The 26130-nt window shown below is 48.7% G+C and overlaps 2 protein-coding genes across 3 annotated transcripts; one reads left to right on the forward strand and one right to left on the reverse strand.

The window, feature by feature from the left end:
* Positions 1 to 1416: 1416 nt before the first annotated feature.
* On the forward strand, positions 1417 to 4544 carry LOC125539885. 2 transcript variants are annotated; one of them, XM_048703424.1, is made up of 8 exons: positions 1417 to 1845; positions 2323 to 2942; positions 3046 to 3256; positions 3371 to 3447; positions 3576 to 3633; positions 3775 to 3835; positions 3986 to 4055; positions 4169 to 4544. In XM_048703424.1, the coding sequence occupies exons 1-8, from the start codon at positions 1836 to 1838 to the stop codon at positions 4388 to 4390; spliced, it is 1329 nt and encodes a 442-aa protein (XP_048559381.1). In that variant the 5' UTR covers positions 1417 to 1835; the 3' UTR covers positions 4391 to 4544. The 2 variants fall into 2 exon arrangements, with proteins under 2 accessions (XP_048559381.1, XP_048559382.1); XM_048703425.1 differs by lacking the exon at positions 1417 to 1845 and adding an exon at positions 1865 to 2209.
* A 13338-nt stretch (positions 4545 to 17882) lies between these two features.
* LOC125539886 lies at positions 17883 to 21621 on the reverse strand. The gene is made up of 6 exons (XM_048703426.1): positions 20795 to 21621; positions 19682 to 19787; positions 19425 to 19593; positions 19135 to 19328; positions 18334 to 18470; positions 17883 to 18195 (listed from the first exon to the last, which is right to left on the reverse strand). The coding sequence occupies exons 1-5, from the start codon at positions 21445 to 21447 to the stop codon at positions 18351 to 18353; spliced, it is 1242 nt and encodes a 413-aa protein (XP_048559383.1). The 5' UTR covers positions 21448 to 21621; the 3' UTR covers positions 17883 to 18195; positions 18334 to 18350.
* Positions 21622 to 26130: the final 4509 nt, after the last annotated feature.

Consider the following 26130-nt stretch of genomic DNA (forward strand, 5'->3'; position numbering starts at 1 on the left):
TTAGTTTGTTTTCTGAAAAGGCAAATTAATGCATTTGAAATAAAACTTTACATAGATATAGAACACGTCTATATGTATGTGTTGAAAAGTTCATTTATTTACTTTTTAAAATGCATTTTGTTTTAATTTTTAAAATATTGTGGAGCCCCAAGTTGTACTCTACTATGACAACTTTTAGATATACACTAAGTATGTACAATTATGCTAGCAAGGGCTACACTCTACTATTACAAATATACTTACACCAATTAAAATGAAGCATCACTTAAGTAGTGGTAACCACGCCAGACTTTGCAGCTCCATCTTACCGGTTGAGCTATGAGCTTCACCTTTCAAATTCCTCCACTCATGACTGAATTTCACCTCCTTGAACTGGATTCCTCTCATATCTATCTCCTTGGTTAACACACTATGGCCCAAGATATGTTTTGGAGATTGCTTTGGTTTGATTTGGAAAGTGCACAGTTGGTATGTGTTTATTTTAAGCATGAAAACTCCATATATATCCATGCTACTTCGTGACAACACATAGAACTCCACGTATGTTCATTTTGGAACCTTAAAAATCTGAAAATAGATGCATATACAAACATGAATATGCACATACAATTTTGAATAAGTGTATATTTTAAGTTGTGGGCTATGCAAAAAACAAAATTATGTGGACCACAAACAGATTTACTATTTCCTATTATGGATCCATAAAATTGTTTTATGTGTAGGTTACAAATTAATGTATTTTCTAATAAAACTTTACAGAGGCGTAAACGCCTATATGTATATGTTGAAAGGGGGAAATATTATATACTGTTTTTCTTTAACTTTTTAAACATTTTGATTTATTTTATTAATATTGGAGCCCCATGGAGCCTAGGAGCCAGATTGCACTCTACTATGCCAAACTTCTAGATATGCACTATGCTTGTACAACTATGCCAGCAAGATTTTACACTCTTCTACAATAAAGATATTTTGGACCAACTAGAATGAAGCATCACTTAAGTATGTTTCCTAAAGGCTACTACAGTAAACCAAATGAGAAACAAAAAAGGTGTCTTCTTCGACGGTGACCGGAACAAAGGAGACGAAAGCATGAGCCGATCGATCTCACCGCATCAGTAAGAACAAAACACATTTAGCTTTGGCTATCGCGCGTTTTTTGCGCTATGTTCTTCCGGTGCGTAATAATTCCGTCCCTTTCGTCGCCGCGGCTCTCGTAATTTACTTGTATGATTCAGATGCGTACGACACGGGTGCACATCACATCCAAGAAAAGGTTCCTGGTCTTGCTGTCCATTCGTCCCTTGTTGGGATTTCAAAAGACAAAAGCAGCACTAAGAAGGGTTCAACATAGGGAAATTTGGAGGTGGATGGATGAGATAGACGCTGATGTGTGGAGACCGTGAGGGGAGGGCCAAAGCTAGCGATGCAGGGAGATGGAATGTGGGAGAGGGCGAAACCTCCAAAGTGGCCGATTGTCCTCTACTCCCTTGTCTGGCATGCCACACCGCAATACATATCTCTCCCTCTTTGCATCTTTATATTCCTGTCAGGGTTGCCCCCATTAGGAACCCCCCACCCAGAGAGCAGCTAGCTCATCATATTCCATTTGGGATGAGAAAAAGGAGCCACCTCTGCACCCACTCCTCCTTCCCAATTCTCCTCCAGATTCCAATCCTTCCTCCGGATACACCGTGAACTTGGACATATATTTTCGTATATAGAGAGAGTGATAGATCGATAGTTTTTTGTAGCTTGCAGCAGGAAGTTTCCATGGCTCGTGGCGGTGTGAATATGTGCTCAGGTTGCAATTAGCTGCTGCTGCTGGTGATCATATGCGTACGGGTAAGGAAACTATTCCCTTGTTCCAACTTGCATTGCCGTGCTTTCCTTGCTTCCTTTCTCCGGCTGCCATAGCTCCTCGATCGTCGTCGTCGCGTCCGCGGCGGCGGCGACGGCTGGAACGTTGGCGATTCCGAAGATTTTGGGTGTGCCCATCGGCGAATTATTCCAATCGTGTTGCGTGCCACGCCTCCGGGGAATCTAGGCCGGTGGTGCTATGCTGCTGTGCATCGATTCCGGTCGAACCTAGCTTGCACTTGTTGCGGCAGCTTCCGCCATATTTAAGCGCCCGCGGTCGCGCTAATCTTCCTTCCCCCCTCCAAATCTCGTCCCAATCTCCTCGCGAAACAATTCTTGATGTTTTCAGGTCGACATCGCATAATGTTCGATGCACCATGCATGCATGCTGTCTGTGCAACGGCGAAATTAAGCCATGGATTAATGGTGCTGTTTTTGGTATTTGATTGTTAATTTGCTCAGTTAACACTGGAGCTTCGAAGAATCAGGCCAAGAAGATTAGGCTGCACGACCGCTACTGCGACGGGATGATGCCGCTGTGCAACCCGAGCTCCGAGGCGAGGCAGCTTTCCGCGTCCTCCACCGGGCTCCAGACGTCGAACCAGGAACTGTTCATGAGTTCCGGGTTTCAGCAACAGCAGCAGCAGCACCACGGCGAGGCTGGCACCGGGTGGCCGCGCGAGGAGTACTACGCGGCGCCGCAGAGGTCGGCGTTCGCGCAGCGCTGCGTCGGCTCAAGCACGGCGGCGTTCTACGCGGCCGAGCACCTGCTCGGCATCGGGCAGTTCGACGGCGCTCCCCTCGGGATGCTCCCGCCGGCGGCGACGATGATGCCAGAGGTGGCGGCCAGGACGCGGCCGGAGAGCGGCGACATGTACATGTCGCACGAGCTCGACCCGGTGATGCTCCGCGCGGACCAGTCGCCGTCAGTGAGGACGTACTACGTGCGGCCGCAGCAGCGGCGGGACCCGGTGGAGCTCGAGCTGCCACTGCCACTGCCGCAACCGCAGCAGCAAGAAAGCGCGCACCATGGCCTGTTCGGCAACCCTCCGGCCATCAAACCGCACTCGTTCTCGCCCCATGTAAGTGAGCTACAGTACACGCAGGCAGCCATGGATGGATAGATCCTTCGGTCCCTGCAAGCTCTCTTGATGGTGATTGACGTTCCATCCGAAATCTCTGAAGGTCCCGTCGATGGAGGCGCCGAGCAGCAGCAGCTTGCTGAGCCAGATGGAGAGCCACCTGTCCGCCAGGAGCAGAGCCGGCGCGCCAGCGACCCCCACCGGCACCGGCAGCGTGTCAGCACCTCCGGCGCCGAGCAAGACGCGGATCCGGTGGACGCCGGAGCTGCACGAGCGGTTCGTGGACTGCGTGAGCAAGCTCGGCGGCGCGGACAGTGCGTACTTTACTATTCTTGATTGATCCAAGAAAAACAACTCCTACTTGCTGTGATCGATCGTGCCGACGCGTGGAGGCCATTATACAATTTCTCACGGCGTCAAACTTGCAGGGGCGACCCCGAAGGGGATCCTGAAACTGATGAACTCGGACGGCCTCACCATCTACCACATCAAGAGCCACCTCCAGGTACAACGACTGGCTTGTGTCCATGCAGTAATAATTCCCAACTTGTTACTACTCCTGTTCATAGCTAGGAAGTTTTATTTCGATCCAAGTTACAGTAGTTAATTTCATTCTCCGTCTGTCGACCACAGAAATACCGGATGGCCAAGTACATGCCGGCACCATCTTCGTCGTCGTCGTCGTCCGAAGGTACCACCACCATACTTGATCTACCCATCACGTCGCCGTTCAGTTCGTTTGTTGCCATCGGCCTCCATGCATGCATCCTACCGGGCAGCGACACATGTGCTCACCGGTAACTCATCCATCCTGTCCCTTGTCGAATCGCAGGGAAGCAGCACGAGAGGAGGGCCGCCGGAAGCGACACCCAGCATGAACTGGACCCGAAAACGTATCTTTCTTTCTACTAATCTCTACTAGCTTTTCCCCCTCTCAACCCATGTGTTTGCTCCTGATGTGTCATGCATAACATACACACACTAGTAGTACATATATTGCCACTAAGCACTGCTGACGACGACGATGCCGATTCTTTGTGCAGTGGGATGCACATCACGGAAGCACTCCGCGTCCAGCTCGACGTGCAGCGCCGCCTCCACGAGCAGCTCGAGGTGCCGTCCCACTCCCACACACACATAGCACCAGGAGGAAATTAGCTAGGCCGTATGATTTGCCTAGTGACGCTAGCTGTTGCTTTTGGTGCGTGCGTACGTGTGTGATGCAGATACAGCGGAAGCTGCAGGTGAGGATCGAGGAGCAGGGCAAGAGGCTGCAGAAGATGTTCGAGGACCAGCTCAAGGTCAGCGGCAACACCGCGCCGGCCGCGGCGGAGACGCCGAGCGAGCAAGAGGAGGATACCATGTTCGTCGATGTCATCGACGATGACGACGAGGTGCAGATAATCTCCGTCACCAGCGGCAGCTATGACGACGACTTAGCCTTGTAAAAACTGCAGATGCTCTGTAGTGACCTAGGCCTTTGATTCGGCAAATGTTGTTTGTTACTACTAGTTTTCTCTTTCTTTTTTTTCTTTCTTACGGTGGTGATGTTGTAGGTTTCAATGTCTATAACAACGATGGCTGTGTGCATTGATCGATGCAGAGGTCAGGGTCTTACTTATTTTCGAGAGATAAAAAGGGCATCATTCTAGCTGAGAAACTAGAGAAGTGTCTCTTATCTATTTTCCACAAGTTCATCGAAAACTCTCCCAAGTTCATGGAATGTTACCTTTCTCGTGAATGCGCAAAGAATTACGTATCTTTTCGTTGATAGGTATAAAAGAGAACAGTAGCAACATAGAGGGGGAGGGGTCGAATGCTACCACCTGGGACCCATGGGTGTTCTGAATGTTTCTCAGTTGCTGTTTCGTCAGAGTTTTACAACTTGCTCAAACCGGAAAGCAGGACAAGTTTTATAGAGGCTTTGGTCTAGTCAGCTCGTCTCAGCGCAGTTAACAGATAGCACCTAGAGAGCAAATGGCAATACTGTACAAGGGAAATGCAGAGCAGATGAACCAGCCACGCCAACTTGTAAAACTGGATTGTCTACTTGACGTCTCCAATTCAATTCTTCTGTTCGTTTCTGATGTGGTAGGTAGCTAGGCCGTCGACAGAGGACAACAAGCCTACTATTATTAGAGAATTAAGTAGCTCGAGTTGGGGATTATCTCTCCTTTACAAAACAAAATAAAAAAAGAGGTTCATTTTGACTTTACGACTTTCCTGCAAGCGGCTCTAATTTCAAATTGAAGTGAACAGTTGAGAAACACTAAAATATACTAACGAGATGCCCCTGCTTTTCCTATCTCATTACTTTCATCTGATGTATAGCATTGACCCAGAAATAGCAACACAAGTGAGCGCGCACGCACGCACGTGCGGTAAGGGCATCTCGAACGCGGATCCTCAAACCACTCATATAAATCTGGATCGCGTGGTCTGGACGTGTTATGTCATCCAACGCGGTTCGAATGTCATTTTTCTCGCAAACCGAAGACAAATAGGGGATCGAAGGGGGTTGCGGGTGTCCGGACTGCTGTCACGCTCGCGTCTGACCGTCCTGGCCTATCAAAAAAAACCACCCACCTCTCCCACACTTTTCTTTCGATGCACGCGCCGCATCAATGCCGGCCCAAAACACGCAACGACCAGCACTGATGCAGCGATGCGACAGGACGGGAGGGCGGCGCTGACTGACATGACCTCTCGAGAGCCGCCGCTTCAATGCGGACGCACCTTCCCGAGAAACCAAGTCTGGCCGTTGTGCCGCATTGAAGCGGTTGACCGTCCTTTCGCATGGCTTGGCCGAGGCTTTATAAGCCGTGCTTCCGGCACTGATCACATCGCAATCTCTCCGCTCTTCCTCCTCCTCCTCCCCTCCTCGCCCCTCTTCCTCCATAACTCCGACAATGGGCAACTCGTGGGCCTCGGCGTCGGCAGGCGGTGGCTCCAGGATGGGCTCCGGAAGATGGTGGCGACACTTGTTGGAAATATGCCCTAGAGGCAATAATAAATTGGTTATTATTATATTTCCTTATTCATGATAATAGTTTATTATCCATGCTAGAATTGTATTGATAGGAAACTCAGATACATGTGTGGATGCATAGACAACACCATGTCCCTAGTAAGCCTCTAGTTGACTAGCTCGTTGATCAGTAGATGGTTACGGTTTCCTGACCATGGACATTGGATGTCGTTGATAACGGGATCACATCATTAGGAGAATAATGTGATGGACAAGACCCAATCCTAAGCCTAGCACAAGATCGTGTAGTTCGTATGCTAAAGCTTTTCTAATGTCAAGTATCATTCCCTTAGACCATGAGATTGTGCAACTCCCGGATACCGTAGGAGTGCTTTGGGTGTACCAAACGTCACAACGTAACTGGGTGGCTATAAAGGTTCACTACAGGTATCTCCGAAAGTGTCTGTTGGGTTGGCACGAATCGAGACTGAGATTTGTCACTCCGTGTAAACGGAGAGGTATCTCTGGGCCCACTCGGTAGGACATCATCATAATGTGCACAATGTGACCAAGGAGTTGATCACGGGATGATGTGTTACGGAACAAGTAAAGAGACTTGCCGGTAACGAGATTGAACAAGGTATCGGGATACCGACGATCGAATCTCGGGCAAGTATCGTACCGATGGACAAAGGGAATTGTATACGGGATTGATTGAATCCTTGACATCGTGGTTCATCCGATGAGATCATCGTGGAACATGTGGGAGCCAACATGGGTATCCGATCCCGCTGTTGGTTATTGACCGGAGAGTTGTCTCGGTCATGTCTGCATGACTCCCGAACCCGTAGGGTCTACACACTTAAGGTTCGATGACGCTAGGGTTATAGGGAAAGTATGTACGCGGTTACCGAATGTTGTTCGGAGTCCCGGATGAGATCCCGGACGTCACGAGGAGTTCCGGAATGGTCCGGAGGTAAAGATTGATATATAGGAAGTATGGTTTTGGCCACCGGAAGTGTTCCGGGCATCACCGGTAGTGTACCGGGACCACCGGAGGGGTCCGGGGGTCCACCAGGTGGGGCCACCAGCCCCGAAGGCCTACATGGGCCAATAGTGGGAAGGGACCAGCCCCTAGGTGGGCTGGGGCGCCTCCCACCAAGGCCCAAGGCGCCTCCAAGAGGGAGGGGGGCAAACCCTAGGGCAGATGGGCCCTAAGGCCCACCCTCAGGTGCGCCTCCCCTCTCCCCCTTGTGGCCGCCACCCTAGATGGGATCTAGGGCTGCCGCCACCCCTAGGGAGGAAACCCTAGGTGGGGGCGCAGCCCTCCCTCTCCCCCTATATATAGTGGAGGCAAAGGGGCAGCCCAACACATGAAGTTCCTCCCCTGTTGGCGCAGCCCTACCCCTCTCCCTCCTCGTCTCTCGTAGTGCTTGGCGAAGCCCTGCTGGAGTCCCGCGCTCCTCCACCACCACCACGCCGTCGTGCTGCTGCTGGATGGAGTCTTCCCCAACCTCTCCTTCTCCCCTTGCTGTAGATCAAGGCGTAGGAGACGTCGCCGGGCTGTACGTGTGTTGAACGCGGAGGTGTCGTCCGTTCAGCACTAGGATCATCGGTGATTTGGATCACGACGAGTACGACTCCATCAACCCCGTTCACTTGAACGCTTCCGCTTAGCGATCTACAAGGGTATGTAGATGCACTCTCCTTCCCCTCGTTGCTAGATTACTCCATAGATTGATCTTGGTGATGCGTAGAAAATTTTAAATTTCTGCTACGATCCCCAACAGTGGCATCATGAGCTAGGTCTATGCGTAGTTTCTATGCACGAGTAGAACACAAAGCAGTTGTGGGCGTCGATATTGTCAATTTACTTGCCGTTACTAGTCTTATCTTGATTCGGCGGCATCGTGGGATGAACCGGCCCGGACCGACCTTACACGTACTCTTACGTGAGACTGGTTCCACCGACTGACATGCACTAGTTGCATAAGGTGGCTAGCGGGTGTCTGTCTCTCCCACTTTAGTCGGATCGGATTCGATGAAAAGGGTCCTTATGAAGGGTAAATAGAAATTGGCATATCACGTTGTGGTTTTCGCGTAGGTAAGAAACGTTCTTGCTAGAAACCTATAGCAGCCACGTAAAAACTTGCAACAACAATTAGAGGACGTCTAACTTGTTTTTGCAGCATATGCCTTGTGATGTGATATGGCCAAAAAGGATGTGATGAATGATATATGTGATGTATGAGATTGATCATGTTCTTGTAATAGGAATCACGACTTGCATGTCGATGAGTATGACAACCGGCAGGAGCCATAGGAGTTGTCTTAATTTATTTATGACCTGTGTGTCAACATAAACGTCATGTAATTACTTTACTTTATTGCTAAAGCGTTAGCCATAGTAGTAGAAGTAACAGATGACGAGACAACTTCAAGAAGACACGGTGATGGAGATCATGATGATGGAGATCATGGTGTCATGCCGGTGACAACGATGATCATGGAGCCCCGAAGATGAAGATCAAAAGGAGCAAAATGATATTGGCCATATCATGTCACTATTTGCTTGCATGTGATGTTTATCATGTTTTACATCTTATTTGCTTAGAACGACGGTAGCTTAAATAAGATGATCCCTCACTAAAATTTCAAGAAAAGTGTTCCCCCTAACTGTGCACCGTTGCGAAGGTTCGTTATTTCGAAGCACCACGTGATGATCGGGTGTGATAGATTCTAACGTTCGAATACAACGGGTGTAAGCCATATTTACACACGCAATACACTTAGGTTGACTTGACGAGCCTAGCATGTACAGACATGGCCTCGGAACACGGAAGACCGAAAGGTCGAGCATGAGTCGTATAGAAGATACGATCAACATGAAGATGTTCACCGATGTTGGCTAGTCCGTCTCACGTGATGATCGGACACGGCCTAGTTAACTCGGATCATGTTTCACTTAGATGACTAGAGGGATGTCTATCTGAGTGGGAGTTCATTAAATAATTTGATTAGATGAACTCAATTATCATGAACATAGTCTAAATTGTCTTTGCAAATATGTTGTAGATAAATAGCTCATGTTGTAGCTCCCTGTTTCAATACGTTCCTAGAGAAATATTAAGTTGAAAGATATTGTAAGCAATGATGCGGACTAGGTCCGTAGTCCGAGGAGTGTCCTTACTGCTACACAGAAGGCTTACGTCTTTGATGCACCGCTCGATGTGCAAACCCCTACAACGTCGTCTGTGGATGTTGTGAACACCTGACAGACACATCCTGATGACTACTTGATAGTTTAGTGCACCATACTTTACGGCTTAGAATCGGGATTCCAATGACGTTTTGAACGCCATAGAACATATGAGATGTTCCAAGAGCTGAAATTGGGATTTCAGGCTCATGCCCGTGTTGAGAGGTGTGAGACCTCTGACAAGTTCTTTTGCCAACAAGATGGAGGAGAATAGCTCAGCTAATGAGCATGTGCTCAGAATGTCTGGGTGCTACAATCACTTAAATCAAGTGGGAGTTAAAATTTCAGATAAGATAGTGATTGATAGAGTTCTCTAGCCACTATCACTAAGCTACTAGATCTTCGTGATGAACTATGACATGCAAGGGATGGAGTTGATCCCGGAGCTGTCCGCGGTGCTTAAGACCGCAAAAGGTAGAAATCAAGAAGGAGCATCAAGTGTTGATGGTTTAACAAGACCACTGGTTTCAAGAAGGGCAAGGGCTAGAAGGGAAACTTCATGGATGGCAAACCAGTTGCCGCTCTAGTGAAGGAACCCAAGGTTGAACCTAAACCCGAGACTAAGTGCTTCTATTGTAAAGGGAACGGTCACTGGTAGCGGAATTACCCCAAATGCATGGTAGATAAGAAGGCTGGCAACTTCAACAAAATTTATACGTGTTATTAATGTGTACCTCACTAGTACTCCTGGTAGCACCTGGGTATTGGATACCGGTTCAGTTACTATTATCGGTGACTTGAAGCAAAAGCTACGACTAAACGGAGACTGGCTGAGGGTGAGGTGACGATGTGTGTTGGAAGTGTTTCCAAAGTTGATGAGATCACCATCGCACGCTCCATCTTCCTTCGGGATTAGTATTGAACCTAGATAAATGTTATCAGGTGTCTACGTTGAGCATGAATATGATTTGATCATGTTCATTGCAATACGGTCATTCATTTAAGTTAGAGAATAATGGTTATTCTGTTTACATGAATGATACCTTTCATGGTCATGCACCCTATGTGAAGGGTTCATTGAATCTTGGTCGTGGTGATACACATGTTCACGCCAAAGGATGTAGAGTTAATAATGATAGTACCACTTTCTTGTGGCACTGCCGCTTAGGTCATATTGGCGTAAGATGCATGAAGAAACTCCATGTCGATGGATGTTTGGAGTCACTTGATTTTGAATCGCTTGACACATGCGAGCCATGCCTCATGGGCAGGATGACTAAGACCCCGTTTTTAGGTACAATGAAACGGGCAAGTGACTTGTTGGAAATCATGCATGCTAATGCGTGTGATCCAATGAGAATTGAAGCGTGCGGTGGATATCGCTATTTTCTCATCTTCACTCACGATTTGGGTAGATATAGGTATATCTACTTAATGAAGCACAAGTCTGAAACGTTTGAAAAGTTCAAGCGTTTTCAGAGTGAAGTTAAGAATCATCATAACAATAAGATCATGTTCCAACGATCTGATCAAAAGGGGATTTTCTGAGTTATGAGTTTGGCAATCACTTAAGACATTGTGGAATTGTTTCACAGTTGAAGCCACCTGGAACACCACAAGGTAATTAATGGTGTGTCCGGACGTCGTAATCGAACCCTATGAGATATGGTGCGATCTATGATGTCTCTTACCAATCTACCGTTTTCATTTTGAGGTTATGCGTTAGAGACAGCTACATTCACTTTAGATAGGACACCATCTAAGTCCGTTGAAACGACGTCGTGTGAACATTGGTTTGGCAAGAAACTGAAGTTGTCGTTTCTTAATGTTTGGGGCTGCGATGCTTAAGGCTTCAGCCGGATAAGCTCGAACCCAAAAGCGGACAAACACATCTTCATAGAATACCCAAAGGTGACAGTTGGGTATACCTTCTATCTGAGATCCGAGGGCAAATTGTTTGTCGCTAAGAACGGGTACTTTCTCGAGAAGGAGTTTCTCTCGAAAGAATTGAGTGGGAGGAAGATAGAACTTGATGCGGTTGTTGAACCTTTACTTCAAGCAGAGAGTGATGCAACACAGAAAGATGTCTTCTGTGGCGCCTACGTCTGTTGAATAGGAAGTTAATGATAGTGATCATGAAGCTTCAGATCAAGTTGCTATCGAACCTCGTAGGTCGACAAGGATATGTACTGCTCCTGAGTGGTACGGTAATCCTGTCTTAGATATCATGCTGTTAGACAACAATGAACCTATGAGCTATGGAGAAGCGATGGTGGGCCCGTATTCCGACAAATGGTTAGAAGCCATGAAATCCGAGATAGGATCCATATATCAGAACAAAGTATGGATTTTGGTGGACTTGCCCGTTGATAGGCAAATCCATTGAGATAAATGGATCTTTAAGAAGAAGACGGACGTGGGCAGTAATGTTACCGTCTATAAAGCTCAACTTGTGGGAAAGAGTCTTTTCACAAGTTCAAGGGGTTCACTACGATGAGAATTTCTCGCCCGTAGCGATGCTTAAAGTCCGTCGGAATCATGTTAGCATTAGCTGTATTTTTCGATTATGAAATCTTAAAGATGGATGTCAAAACAAGTTTTCTTACCAGTTTTCGTAAGAAAAGTTGTATGTTATACAATAAAAGGTTTTGACGATCCTAAGGATGCTAAAAAGTATGCTGGCTCCAGCAATCCTTCTATGGACTAGAGCAAGCATCTCGGAATCGGAATATATGTTTTGATGGAGTGATCAAAGCTTTTAGGTTTATACAATGTTTGTTAGAAACTTGTATTTACAAGAAAGTGAGTGGGAGCACTACAACATTTCTAATAAGTATATGTGGATGACATATTGTTGATTCGAAATGATGTAGAATTTCTGGAAAGCATAAACGGTTGTTTGAAGAGTGATTTTCAAAGGAAGACCTGGATATAGCTGCTTACATATTGGGCATCAAGATCTATAGAGATAGATCAAGACGTCTGATGATACTTTCAAAAAACGCACACCTTAAGATGTTTTTGAAGGAGTTCAAAATAGATCAGTCAAAGAAGGGGTTCTTACCTGAGTTGTAAGGTGTGAAGTTGAGTAAGACTCAAAGCTTGACCATGGCAGAAGAAAGAAGAAGGACGAAGGTCGTCCCCTATGCTCTTGTCGTAGGCTCTATACGGTATGCCATGCTGAAGTACCGCACCTAATGTGTGCCTTGCCACATGTCTGGCAAGAGGGTACAAAGGTGATCTAGGAGTGGATCACTAGATAGCAGTCAAAATTATCCTTAGAGGAATAAGGAAATGTTTCTCGGTTATGGAGGTGATAAAGAGTTCGACATAAAGAGTTACATCGATGCAAGCTTAACACCTATCCGGATAGATCTGAGTAGAGATACCGGATACGTATAATGGAGCAATAATTTGGAATAGCTCCAAGTGGAACGTGGTAGCAGCATCTATGATATAAAGTTTTGCGAAATACATAGGGATCTGAATATGGCAAGACCCGTTGACTACAACCTCTCTCACAAGTATAACATGATCAAACCCAGAACTCATTGAGTATTAATCACATAGTGATGTGAGCTAGATTAGTGACTCTAGTAAACTCTTTGGATGTTGGTCACATGGCGATGTGACCTGTGAGTGTCAATCACATGGCGATGTGAACTAGATTATTGACTCTAGTGCAAGTGGGAGACTATTGGAAATATGCCCTAGAGGCAATAATAAATTGGTTATTATTATATTTCCTTGTTCATGATAATAGTTTATTATCCATGCTAGAATTGTATTGATAGGAAACTCAGATACATGTGTGGATGCATAGACAACACCATGTCCCTAGTAAGCCTCTAGTTGACTAGCTCGTTGATCAATAGATGGTTACGGTTTCCTGACCATGGACATTGGATGCCATTGATAACGGGATCACATCATTAGGAGAATGATGTGATGGACAAGACCCATTCCTAAGACTAGCACAAGATCGTGTAGTTCGTATGCTAAAGCTTTTCTAATGTCAAGTATCATTTCCTTAGACCATGAGATTATGCAACTCCCGGATACCGTAGGAGTGCTTTGGGTGTACCAAACGTCACAACGTAACTGGGTGGCTATAAAGGTTCACTACAGGTATCTCCGAAAGTGTCTGTTGGGTTGGCACGAATCGAGACTGAGATTTGTCACTCCGTGTAAACGGAGAGGTATCTCTGGGCCCACTCGGTAGGACACCATCATAATGTGCACAATGTGACCAAGGAGTTGATCACGGGATGATGTGTTACGGAACAAGTAAAGAGACTTGCCGGTAACGAGATTGAACAAGGTATCGGGATACCGACGATCGAATCTCGGGCAAGTATCGTACCGACTAGACAAAGGGAATTGTATACGGGATTGATTGAATCCTTGACATCGTGGTTCATCTCCGATGAGATCATCGTGGACATGTGGAGCCAACATGGGTATCCAGATCCCTGTTGGTTATTGACCAGAGAGTCTCGGCCATGTCTGCATGACTCTCCGAACCCGTAGGGTCTACACACTTAAAGGTTCGATGACGCTAGGGTTATGAGGAAAGTATGTACGTGGTTACCGAATGTTGTTCGGAGTCCCGATGAGATCCCCGGACGTCACGAGGAGTTCCGGAATGGTCCGGAGGTAAAGATTAATATATAGGAAGTATGGTTTTGGCCACCGGAAGTGTTCCGGGCATCACCGGTAGTGTACCGGGACCACCGGAGGGGTCCGGGGGTCCACCAGGTGGGGCCACCAGCCCCGGAGGCCTACATGGGCCAATAGTGGGAAGGGACCAGCCCCTAGGTGGGCTGGGGCGCCTCCCACCAAGGCCCAAGGCGCCTCCAAGAGGGGAGGGGGGCAAACCCTAGGGCAGATGGGCCCTAAGGCCCACCTCAGGTGTGCCTCCCCCTCTCCCCCTTGTGGCCGCCACCCTAGATGGGATCTAGGGCTGCCGCCACCCCTAGGGAGGAAACCCTAGGTGGGGGCGCAGCCCTCCCTCTCCCCGTATATATAGTGGAGGCAAAGGGGCAGCCCAACACATGAAGTTCCTCCCCTGTTGGCGCAGCCCTACCCCTCTCCCTCCTCGTCTCTCGTAGTGCTTGGCGAAGCCCTGCTGGAGTCCCGCGCTCCTCCACCACCACCACGCCGTTGTGCTGCTGCTGGATGGAGTCTTCCCCAACCTCTCCTTCTCCCCTTGCTGGATCAAGGCGTAGGAGACGTCACCGGGCTGTACGTGTGTTGAACGCGGAGGTGCCGTCCGTTCGGCACTAGGATCATCGGTGATTTGGATCACGACGAGTACGACTCCATCAACCCCGTTCACTTGAACGCTTCCGCTTAGCGATCTACAAGGGTATGTAGATGCACTCTCCTTCCTCTCGTTGCTAGATTACTCCATAGATTGATCTTGGTGATGCGTAGAAATTTTAAATTTTTGCTACGATCCCCAACAATGCTGCCCTCAAACTCTGCGGCCGTTGTCCTCATCGGCGGACGGCTCAATGAAGTCGGAGATCGTCATCTCCTCCGGCGACGAGGAAGACTAGTCGACGCAGCACCAATCTGCGCCGGCGACGTAGGGCCAGGTGTACACCGCCACGGAGGAGTACAAGCAGGAGATAGACCTGATGCTCTGTCGCTCCGTCCTCCACCTGAACAACCCGGTGGCGCCATCCGGGACACTCTTCCCCGTGAAGCCAGAGCTTGCATCCTCTCCGCACTCTCCACACTGCCGCGTCCAAATTGGGGGTCGCTTGAAGGAGGAGCCCCTCTCGCCGCCCCTCCGGCACATGAAGGAGGAGGTGCTCTCTCCGTCGCCCCGGCGTGTGAAGGGGGAGCGGCGCTCTCCGCCGCCCGTGCCCAATGCGATCGCCGCGAAGGCGCGTAGTCGCATTCGCCACTATCTCGGTGGTGGCGGCTCTTCGTCCTCCTAAAGCGCTCTAATGGCATAGGGGTACGCCAATAGGGAGCGGCTCCGGCGGGACAGGCACAACGTGGCGTGCCAGTTGGAGTTCGCGGACTCCGACATTCCACCGCCACACATCGCGGCGGACCCGGAGATGGCGTACGTCTGGCGCTGGACTGCTCCGTCACGACAGCAGAGACTAGCAAGTGTCGTCTCCGCCGCCTCAACGAGGAAATAGCCAGGTACTGCGAGGAATGGTCTCTCAGTGAGATCGTCGTCGCGGCCGGGCCATCGAGCTGATGCCGGAAAGCCATCCATCGCCGCGGCAACCGGCCCGCCGAGCTGCCGTGATGCCGGCTCAGTGAATGGAAGGCTCCACACCGAGAGAGCTGAGCCACCTCGCCACCGCCGCCCACAGCCGGAGCAGCGGCCATGTCGAGCCGATGCCCCAACCCGCGCCACCCACCAAAAAACTGCGTCAGATTCGTCCATCACGCTCCGCCACCTCCACCGCCGCAACGCGCCACCCCCACCAGTAGGCCATGGCAAAGGCAACAGCCCATGACCCGCACCGTGCTGCCCTCGTCGCCCGTGGGGAACGGGGCAGAGATCCGGAACAGACTCCCGCCATCACAACGCACATGCCCTCCCACCATACAGCCAACCACGCCACCGCCGAGCCCACGCCGCCACCACCTGCACTCTGCCGACCGGAGCTACCGCCGCGACGTCGGCAGGCCCCGCGCACGCCTGACGCCTCCGACGGGCAGGCCGCCCGCGCTGCCCCGCAACCATGCGAAAGAGGAAGGAGCCCCCGCCGCTAGCCACCACCAGGGGCTTTGCCCGGGCAGCGATGGGGAGAAGGGAGAGGAAGGGGCTACGTACGGGGGGTGCCGGCACCGCCCGAGCCGTGGGGGGGGGGGGGGGGGGGGGGGGGGGGGGGGGGGGCGAGAGGATCAATGTGAAGGATTTGCCCTTCGTCTTTTGGTACAGCTCGGTAGTGCGTCCTGCCTATACAATGACGTGATCATTAAGTTGTAATAACGAATCAATGAATTGATCAACATATAGAGTAACAAGCAGCAAAACTTACGAACTCCATGATTGACGTGCCCGATGGCCACCTTCTTTTCACTTGCGCAATCGCATTGCAATATTTCATGGAGGCTTTTCTTTTAACTGGTCACGGGGTCTTTTGAAATGGTGTACCACCGCGATACTCGAGTTGTCTGCCTGCCACCTAGAGGAAATTAGGCTCATCTCACCTGTCAGTGACAAAGTACATATGGTTTGTCTACTGACGTTGTTGCTCTTTTGATGTGTGATGCAGATACAGCGGAAGAATCGAGGAGCAGCGTAAGAGGCTGCAGAAGATGTTCGAGGACCAGCTCAAGGCCAGCGGCAACACCGCGTCGGCCGCGTACCCTGTCGTCGTCCTCTTCCTGCCGCCGCCGGCGACGGCGCCGAGCGAGCAAGAGGACAACGCCGTGTTTGTCAACGTCATCGACGAGGTGCAGGTTTTAGTGATCTTGGCTTTTGATTTGGGAAATGTTGCTGCCGTTGTAGTTTTCTCTTTCTTTTTTACGGTGGTGCTGCTGTAGGTTTCGATGTTTATCAACGACAATGCCTGTGTGCATTAATCGATGCAGAGGTCAGGCTCTTCCTCATTGTCCGAGCAAGAGGACACCGTGTTCGTCGACGTCATCAATGATGACAGTGATGACGTGCAGGTCATCTCTGTCACCAGCGCCAGCTACGACCTCGAGCTAGCCTTGTGAAAAATTGTACTTCCTTCGTTCTGAATTACTTGTCGCAGGTATGGATATATCTAGATGTATTTTAATTCTAAATATATCCATTTCTGCGACGAGTAATTTGGAACGGAGGGAGTAGTGATCTAGGGCTTTTGATTTGATCCGACAAGTGTTGATGCTGTAGTTTTCGATGAATATTATACATTAACGATGGTTGGCCGTGTGCATTGATCGATGCAGAGGGCAGAGTATTCTTTTTTTTCAAGGTCGATAGAGTAATAAATCATGTCTGTTTTTCACTAGTTCATCGAAGGCTCTTTGTCAGTGGAAACCCACGCGTTTCTGAACGATTCTCTGTTGTTGTCTCGTCAGAGTTGTAGTAAATTAAAACTCAAACAGGAATGCACGACCTGTTTTAGCAAGGGCTTATTTTGGTTCGGTTCAGTTAGGTGAGGTGTCAGCTCAGTTAACAAACGCAAGCAGCACCTCTAGGTCAAGTGACAGTATTGTAAACTGTGAGGACCCGTGGAAACTCCGCCTGGCGTCAGAGAGGAGGATTATAATGGGGAGAAAATGCATAGCGAACACAAAAATAAATTGGATTGTCTGCTTGACGTCCCCCGTTCAGTTCCATTTTTATGGTGAACCTGCTTTGTCAACATGTACTACTAGTTTAGTTAGCTCATCACAGTATCGCTAGTACTTCTTTTGTAAATTAAATAGTGATCTAAACACTCTTATATTAGTTTACGAAGGAAGTACTATTTACTCACTGTTTGTTTTTATAAGACGTTTTAGAGAGCTTGCTTTCTACTACTATTTTGAACAGTGTAATGTCTAAAACGTCTTATATAAGTGAACAGAGGTAATATTATCTTGACAGAGCACGAGCCGCTGCTACACCGAGGCTTTCTGCAAGGAAAAGATGCCCCGGCTTTTCCATCTTATTTTGGGGAACTACAGCCTACAGGTGCCTTTCCAGAAAATAAGTGTAGAGGTTATCTGTTGTGCAGCAATTCCCCAAGTAATGCAAACACAAGGGATTTAACATACGAATGCAGTGACCATGGAAGGCCCAACGAGAACCTCAGCATAAACCTTTCATCAGAAAACTAAAATTCAATTCAATCTGGCACTCAGATATAAAGCATAACTTTACATAGTCAGTAAAGACACTTTGACACTCAGAAACTAAAGCTAACAACAACTCAGTGCGAGTTACACCAACCAAATACTGGGCGGCAGCCAATACACACACATGGCAAGTTACAGGCTACCACAAATAATCTGACTTTTGTCTGACGCAGTCCATAATCCGGAACGCCGGGGAGATACACAAGCTACGCTGTCCATTTTGTAAGAACACCATTTCTGTAAAGTTAGGCCTATCTGGCACCGCTGCGATCCTACATCTGCATGGACGGCGAGCAGAGCAGGGCAAAACAAGGTTAGTCAGTGCATCGGTAGGAGGCATATCCATGTATCTACCTGCAGTGATTTCAGTAGCTGATGTACACTGGATAGAGGAAAAAAACAGTGAATGTTCTAACCAGTTAATGAGGATATGCTATGTCCTTTGGATGAAATGGTGAGCAAGCAAGTCTGATAATCCTGAAGCTGGAATGCTCTCGCAGCCGAACAGCTCTTGCAGACTGGAATCACATAGTATTGATGCACTCGCAGGATCCTGTGCACAATCAAACAGAACATGAATGGATCTCATGCGTCTCAATGGGGCTGGACAGCATGTCCCAGTTAACAAATAATTAAAATTCTCAGGAATGGCATCATCAGGAGGTGAAAGGACATGGAGGTATGATTGGCAAACATTTCCCGACACTACTTTACAGAGAAGTGCATGCTCAAAATCAATGTAGAAATTCGGCTGCTATTCTGAAACCGACCTCTTAATGCAACAATTGTTTTCTGTATTTGGAAACTGCTAGCATTATAAATGCGTGTATCTGAGATGGATACAGTTCCAAACCACAATCCACATTCTAGGATAAAACAATCACTACAATATATCATGAAGCATTCAAGAGTCTTACTGTAGGAAGAACACATCCAAAATGGTCTTCAAAAGACAATGCGGCTTAAATTCTTTCCAAAGACACGGTAGTAAACATGACACACAGCTACTGCAGCATAACAGACACCTATATCTCAATGATTCTCTACCAAATTGAGGAAAGATGTGAGTTTAGATTATTCATCAGTCTTTACTACTGTTACTCCTGGCAGTAGTGTTTCAACGCATTGGATTTTTCAGCAATCATTCAGTACGTATCCGCAAGCAAAGAACAAACTGGAATCCTGCAAGTAAAAGAAAGGTTAAGGCACATCCATACCTCAAGCTGATTTGCTTTTATGTAATCCCAAAGGTACTTGAGGGCATCATCATGAGGCACCGTTCCTTCTACACCAAGGAATTTGGCTAGCGCATCAGAAACAACCACATAGGGCTGATTTTGATTTATAGTAGGCATTTGTTGAGGAGCTGGAGTGGCAGCCTTAATCTTTTTTGCTTCCGAAGGTTGATCTTCTGCAGTATCAAAATAATGTATTTGAGAATTCTTAATAGTAAATTCAGATGTATATTAGCAGGCAGATATAGATAAAAGGAAACAAAAACACGTACTTGGGTCAAGAGGAGTTATGTGCTTGGCCAACAATTTGTTCATCTTAAACATGTCAGTGGAGTCGGTTCCAAAAACAATACGAAGTTCATCATTGCATATAATCTTCCTCTTGTCATCAGGATCCTGAAGATTATTCTGCCTGATATATGCCCATAACTGCTTCACAATCTGAATGAAGAATAGAGTTCAGAAGTGAACAATTTGAGTTAATCAAGGGGAAGAAATCTGATCTAGTGAATGAAGATATTGAAAGTACCTGAGTTCTTGACATGGCAGTCTCGCCAACAACAGTCTGAAGTTCAGGTGAAATTGCACAAACCTTGTTTAAGCCACCAGGCCCACCTCTCTTTCTCTTAGAGGCACTGGAAGAAATTATAAACATATCACAACGATTGGTATACATAGATGACTTAATTCCATAATTAGTACTATGTGTTGGCCCGTATAACGTAACAAAATTTAAGTGTTGAACATGGGTGCATGAACTACATGAAAATACAACAGTTCAGTGTTGAGGCAAAATATACTCTTAAAGCCTGATGAACTAAAGAAGGTCCATTAGCACAATACTATAACTCAAAAGGTATAATTAACACTTCCTATGTACCAAATCAGCCAGAAAATGATAATTCGGCATACAAATGCACAGAATAAATTTAGAGGACACTAGTCGACTGGTTGGGACTATTTCCTCAAAAACAGGGTAGGCAGAAGACAAGAGTCAACACAGACAAAGAAACGGGTTGCTCACAAAAGCTGAAGGAGGTTACGATTCCACAAGTACGGCATGTACGGCTTAAGCTCTAGTTTGTACATTCTGGCATAACAGCTGTCCTGAACTTCATTGCGTATCAAATAAATTCATAACGGAAATGTGCGCCTTTTAAAATAAAAAGGTTAGCTTTTATGACGCTCAACGTATTGGATGCAACCAATGAAGCTAACCATGCCAAACTACCTTCCTGGTTGACGAGTCCAGTTAAAGTGGCGGAAATGGACAAAGAACAAAACTACAAATGAACGGTCACTAAGCGAATCAGCCGTTACGAGTGGCGAAAAAACGGATAATGATATCCTAAGCACCACACTACTGGAGTCCATAGCAAACGACGTTACGTAGTTGGGCCCAACAAAGTTGCCATATTGAACCCCTAAACCCTAAGCCTACGGCCGCTATTAGGTGTCATTTCATGAATCCAGATGAACACAATCAGCTCAACCTTCAATCCACACAATTAGCAACAGTAATCACATGAATCGACCAGCTAAATGTCCAACCACCTAAATTTCAGTGCCAAAAGGTAGGTAGTTGCAGTGTGTCAAGCAACTGAATCTAGGGAACAAACCCTAATTGTTATCCATGGCTCACCTCTCCTTGTTGTCACCGACGGCCTGTGGCGCAGCTGTGGGGGAAGTGATGGCCCCGGCCCCAGGGGCCGGCTGCTGGAAGGAGACGGTCCCACCAGTGGCGACCCCGCCGAGGGCGTTGGTGTAGCGGAAGGCGAGGGGCGGCGGCGGGTAGAAGGCCATGGCCGGCACGGCCGGCGGCGGCGCGGAGACCGCGGCGGCGCCTCCTCCTGAGACGACGGGCGGGAGCTGGGGCATGGTCTGGAAGATGAACTGCGGCTGAATCGCCGCGAACTGCTGCTGCTGCTGCTGCTGCATCTGCAGCATCTGTTGCTGCTGCTGCACCTCGAGCGGGAGGAGCTGGGGCTGGGGCGGGGCCTGCGTCATGGCAGGCGCGGGCGCGGGCGCGGAGGCGGGGAGCGGGGGAGGGTTCTGGTTCTGGTTCTGGGCCTTGGGCGGCGGCGGCGGGGGCGGCTGGAGGCGGGGCCCGAAGAAGAGGTCCATCTGGTCGCGGATGTAGGGCGCCTTGTGGGAGAGGTCGACGCCGAGCCGCGCCTGCGCCTGCTGGAGCACGGCGGCGAGCGAGGCAGCCTCCCCGGCGCCGCCGCCGCCGGCCTCGAGCGCGCCCCGGAGGAGCGACTCCACGCAGGCGGCGATCTCCTGGTCCGACACCATGGCCGCCGCGCGAAAAAAACTCAAATCTCGCCCCGCCAAAACCCACCGCGATTCCCCCCCCCCCCCCCCCCTCTCTCTCTCTCTACCCCTCTCTGTCTCTGCAGCTTGGTCTCCCCCCCTTTGTCGCCCCCCTCTCTCTCTCTCTCTCTCTCTAGCTCCGCCCCTTTCTCTCTCCTGATTTCCCCTGGGGTGAGGCTTTCTCTCTCCTCCTCCTCGCCTAATCTATTTGTTAAGTAGGGTTTCGTCGCGAGGGGGGCGGCGGAAAGGGCCGCACCGCGCAGCCGGCCACGCAGCCGCTGGCCAATGGGGGCCGGGGCGCGTGGGGCCCACGCGTCATCGGGGGGTGGCCGGGCGAGCCGCGTGTGGAACGGGGGGACTCGGTGCGGAATGGCGAGAGTGCCCCCCGGTTTTGGATATGCGGTTGTTGAGGAGGCGTGGGATGCGTTTCTGCGCCTGTGGGCCCCGCCGCCCACCCGCCCGCCGGGGACGTGTCCAGTCTACGGTTGCGGGGAGAGGGGAGGGGAGAAGAAGGAAACCCCTGCGGCGGGGCGGGACGTGGGCTGAGCCGAAGCTATGGATGGGCTAAATGAGAAGAAGGAATTGGACGTACATTGGCAAATAGGCCAGCCCACTCTAGCGCGAGCGGTTTTTTTTTACTTTTTTCGGATTTTCTATTAAAAACAGGGATTTTTTTACAGAGATAAATATTTAAAACTCTATTATAAATAAAAATAAATATTCTATTAATTTGTTCAGTACGTACAAAGAAAATGCTCACATTGAATTAAAAAAAGTTCAGTGTGTACTAAAAACGAGTCCATTGTATAATTGTAAATGTTTAGTGTATATTAAAAATGTTCACTATACGTTAAAGAATTGCTGATCGTGCGCTAAAAAAACTGGTCACCATGTATTAAAAAGTACAAAAGAAAAGGAAAAGGAAAAAATGAAAGTAAGATAAGCAAAACAAAATCATAACAAAAAAGCTGCAGTAAAGTAGCGAGCAAGAAACAACAAGAAAAAACCCAAACTGCACCGGTCCAACTCGTCTAGGTGGTGGGTGGCGCGGCGCTACAGGGTGTGAATAGGATCCACTTCAATGAGCCTGCTCGGAGATTGTCGTATCCCCTCCCTTGTTTGCCCTTGAAAGTTCGAGTTGTGGGCTGCATAGACAGCGCCCCGCGCATGTATTTACAAAGTGTGTGTGTTTTAAAAAAAGGAGTGCAAGTGACCAGGTTTGCCCCAAAACGTTTCTCTTAAATAAATGCCCTATGTAAGGGCATAAATGAACACTCCCAAATGTCTGCGGGCGTTCTTCGGACGTGTCCGTACCCATATACATCATTCAACCATATACCTCATATAAGGCTGACACCGAGTCATTTCACTAGGTCATAGATTTTTTTAAACAATGCAAAAGATCGCTAATAATAACTAAAAACTATTCTAATAAAGCCTACTCTTCGTTGTCTGAGGTGAGGTCGATGACCCCGCATAGGAGGAGTCGGCCCATCGTCATTGGCCATTGGCGCGAACTCACGAGAGTTGTCGATGTGTGACTCTTTTGGCATGGTCATCGTGCTGCTTCGTCTCCACGTCATCCTTGGACTCAAGCTCCTCGAAGAGGAAGGCACGCAGCGCCTCGTTGATGCGGAGCTCTCGGTTGACCGTGAGGGCCCTCCGCATGGAAGCGAGCACTACCTGTTTCTCGTTGACAAATTATAAGTCTGCGAGGAGCGCCACGAGGGCAGAGGCATCTGCGCTCCACCTCCAGTTGCTCCATGACCGCGCGGGGCTCGTCTAGGAGTGTGGTCGAACTTGTTGTCTCTTGCACTAAGAAGTGATCGACCGCCCCATCAGCCGGAGCCGCGACCTCGACGGTCATCGCCTCCTCCTCCACGGGCGTCTCATCATCCTTCGGGACATCCGCTAGTGCCATGGGGTAACCTTCCTACTCCTTCCACGAGCTCGGCTCCGGAGACCTTGTATGTTGGCTCGCCTCAATACGAGCCTGCCACCGGGCGTCCAGAACATGGACCCCCACTACGATTTCAACGCGACACATCGGCGTCAACTTCTTGTATCGCGTTATCTTCATCCACGGCATGGTGACGACAAACGGCGGATGACAAACTATGGGGCTTGGACCACGAATAGAGGTGAGAAAATGTAGAGAATGGGTTCGGAGGTAGAGTTTGGGGGGTGCCCAGCCGACTTTTTAATAGCCCATTATGCTCCTCGATGCGCCTCGTCGGTTGTCATACCATGAACAACTATGGGGCTTGGACCACGAATAGAGGTGAGAAAATGTAGAGAATGGGTTCGGAGGTAGAGTTTGGGGGGTGCCCAGCCGACTTTTTAATAGCCCATTATGCTCCTCGATGCGCCTCGTCGGTTGTCATACCATGAACAACTATGGGGCTTGGACCACGAATAGAGGTGAGAAAATGTAGAGAATGGGTTCGGAGGTAGAGTTTGGGGGGTGCCCAGCCGACTTTTTAATAGCCCATTATGCTCCTCGATGCGCCTCGTCGGTTGTCATACCATGAACATGGTATGCCTGGAACAGGGAAGGTTCGTCGCGGGGTGGTGAGAGTCGATGAGACGGTCTAAATGTGGCGATGCTTCTATAATCGACCAAAGTTTTAGGTGGGATCGGGTTGTAGGACTCCAACGTGGCGGACGTTTGGAATTCCCCATGCCTCCCACAAATTTTTGGGTGGACTGTGGGGGTTCAGACGTCCAAATGGGTCCAGCCCAAGACGAGAATCTGTGTTGGAGGCCTAAAAGTGTCCATACCGTTTGATCTAAACATATAGAGGAGATTTGGTGAGCCGCTTTGGAGATGTCTTAAGGCAATCCATGAGGAAATCCTCCATACCCCATGTCCACCCACCTGTTTATGGAAAACTTTATCTTTGATTTGGAGGTAACGATGGAGAGGTAGCACGGGGGGAGGCTGAAGGTTTCTAGTACGACATCGATGTTGGCTCAAAGATTGATATTCATGTAGTTGTCTCAGAGACACAACTGAGATGTGTGGTTCATGTGGTATGCATATGGGAGGATGACACTTACAAGGGCACGCCATTGTCTTCAATGGCATCACTCATCCCGAGTAGTCTCGCAACTATGGCATGCAGAGAGGCTCTCAATCTCATGGGTGACCTTCATTTTTGGCTAGTATTGTGTCTGGCCTCTGACTATCTGGAGGTTACACATGGTATCCAAGGGTCGACAAAATGCTTATACGGTCAAATCCTTGAGGATATCAAGATCGATGCAACGACCGAGAGAGAATTGTCTTTAGACATGGGAGTAAGAAATCTAACACCGAGGCTCGTGATATGTCTCGTTTAACAACTAACCATTAATCGAACATCATGTTTGGTTCACGAGAGGGGGTGAAAATGGAGCAAAAGCATACGAAACTAAGTGTTGCCACATGTGTTTTCATATTTCTTTTCGAAAGTGGAAACGAATATAGAAACCCCGGAAACAAATACTAACGGGAACAAATGGATAGCAAATATGGTGCAAACTCGGATACAGAATTGGATGTGTGTAATAACTAAAAGACCCCTTGAACCATTGAGAGAAACACAAGCAAACCAACAATAATTTAGATTGATATCACTATAATATATATATCGATGTTTTCCTAAGCCATTGCCATAACACCTAAACCAGCCGCACCACATGGTCACGCCTGGACATTACAACAAGGATGAGTGAGTGGCATGTGGAATGCTTTACCATTGATAGGTGTATGGCGCATATCATGTTACTGGTGGCACGGATTTGTAAAACATAGAACAAAATTAGGTTAGGTATTAGCGTTCTGGTTGTTGGACCATGATATGGGTTTATTGTGTGTCGACTTGAGCTACATAATGGATATAGATAAACGGAAAGTTCCCCTGACGGTCTCCTGTACTCGGGGTACCTAACATAAAGGGGCCCGACCTTGCCAGATACACAAGGCCCGCGAGGACCAGACTAGGAGGAAGCCCTAAGAGGTGGGGGCGACCTTCGTGCTCTCCAAGACTAGAGGGCGGCGGCGCCGTAGATGACATCTACCCCCATGTAAACCATATACCTCTCATGTCTATAAAGGGAGATCTAGGTCCTCATTCATCATCCAATCTTAGATCCAAACTCTCGGTAGTAATTCGGTACACCATTGTAATCCTCTCCATGAGGTATCCCTTCACCATGAATAACAAGAAGAAGCAGGATGTAGGGGATTACTCTTCGGAGGCCCAAACCTGGGTAAATAGTGTGTGCAGACTCCGTCTCGGTACTTCTGATCTCATCATGAACCCTACCGCCAGGCCAATCCCTCACGTTAGTTGGCGCACCAAGTAATGGCGTCGTTGATTGGAGACCTAACCCGGTGCGGAGAATCAGAAGAGGACGGCAAGTTCCCGCCAGGCCAATCCCTCACGTTCGACTCTTTTGAGCTGGTCTCCAATGGATCAGGTCGACTTTTCGACATCTCACCCTCACACCCCGTCAACCACATGTACGATGAGAACCCTAGCCCTAACCACCTCGTGTGGAAACGCGAGCGAGGCGTTGTACAGGCTCCACAAAGCCGTCAGCCCGCTCGCGAGACATCCGTGAATATGATATCCACGACGGCGGATACACGCCGAAACCAGAAACTTGGGCGACAGGCGA

The sequence above is a fragment of the Triticum urartu genome, chromosome 2 (assembly GCF_003073215.2).
Source record: "Triticum urartu cultivar G1812 chromosome 2, Tu2.1, whole genome shotgun sequence".
Classification (NCBI taxonomy): domain Eukaryota; kingdom Viridiplantae; phylum Streptophyta; class Magnoliopsida; order Poales; family Poaceae; genus Triticum; species Triticum urartu.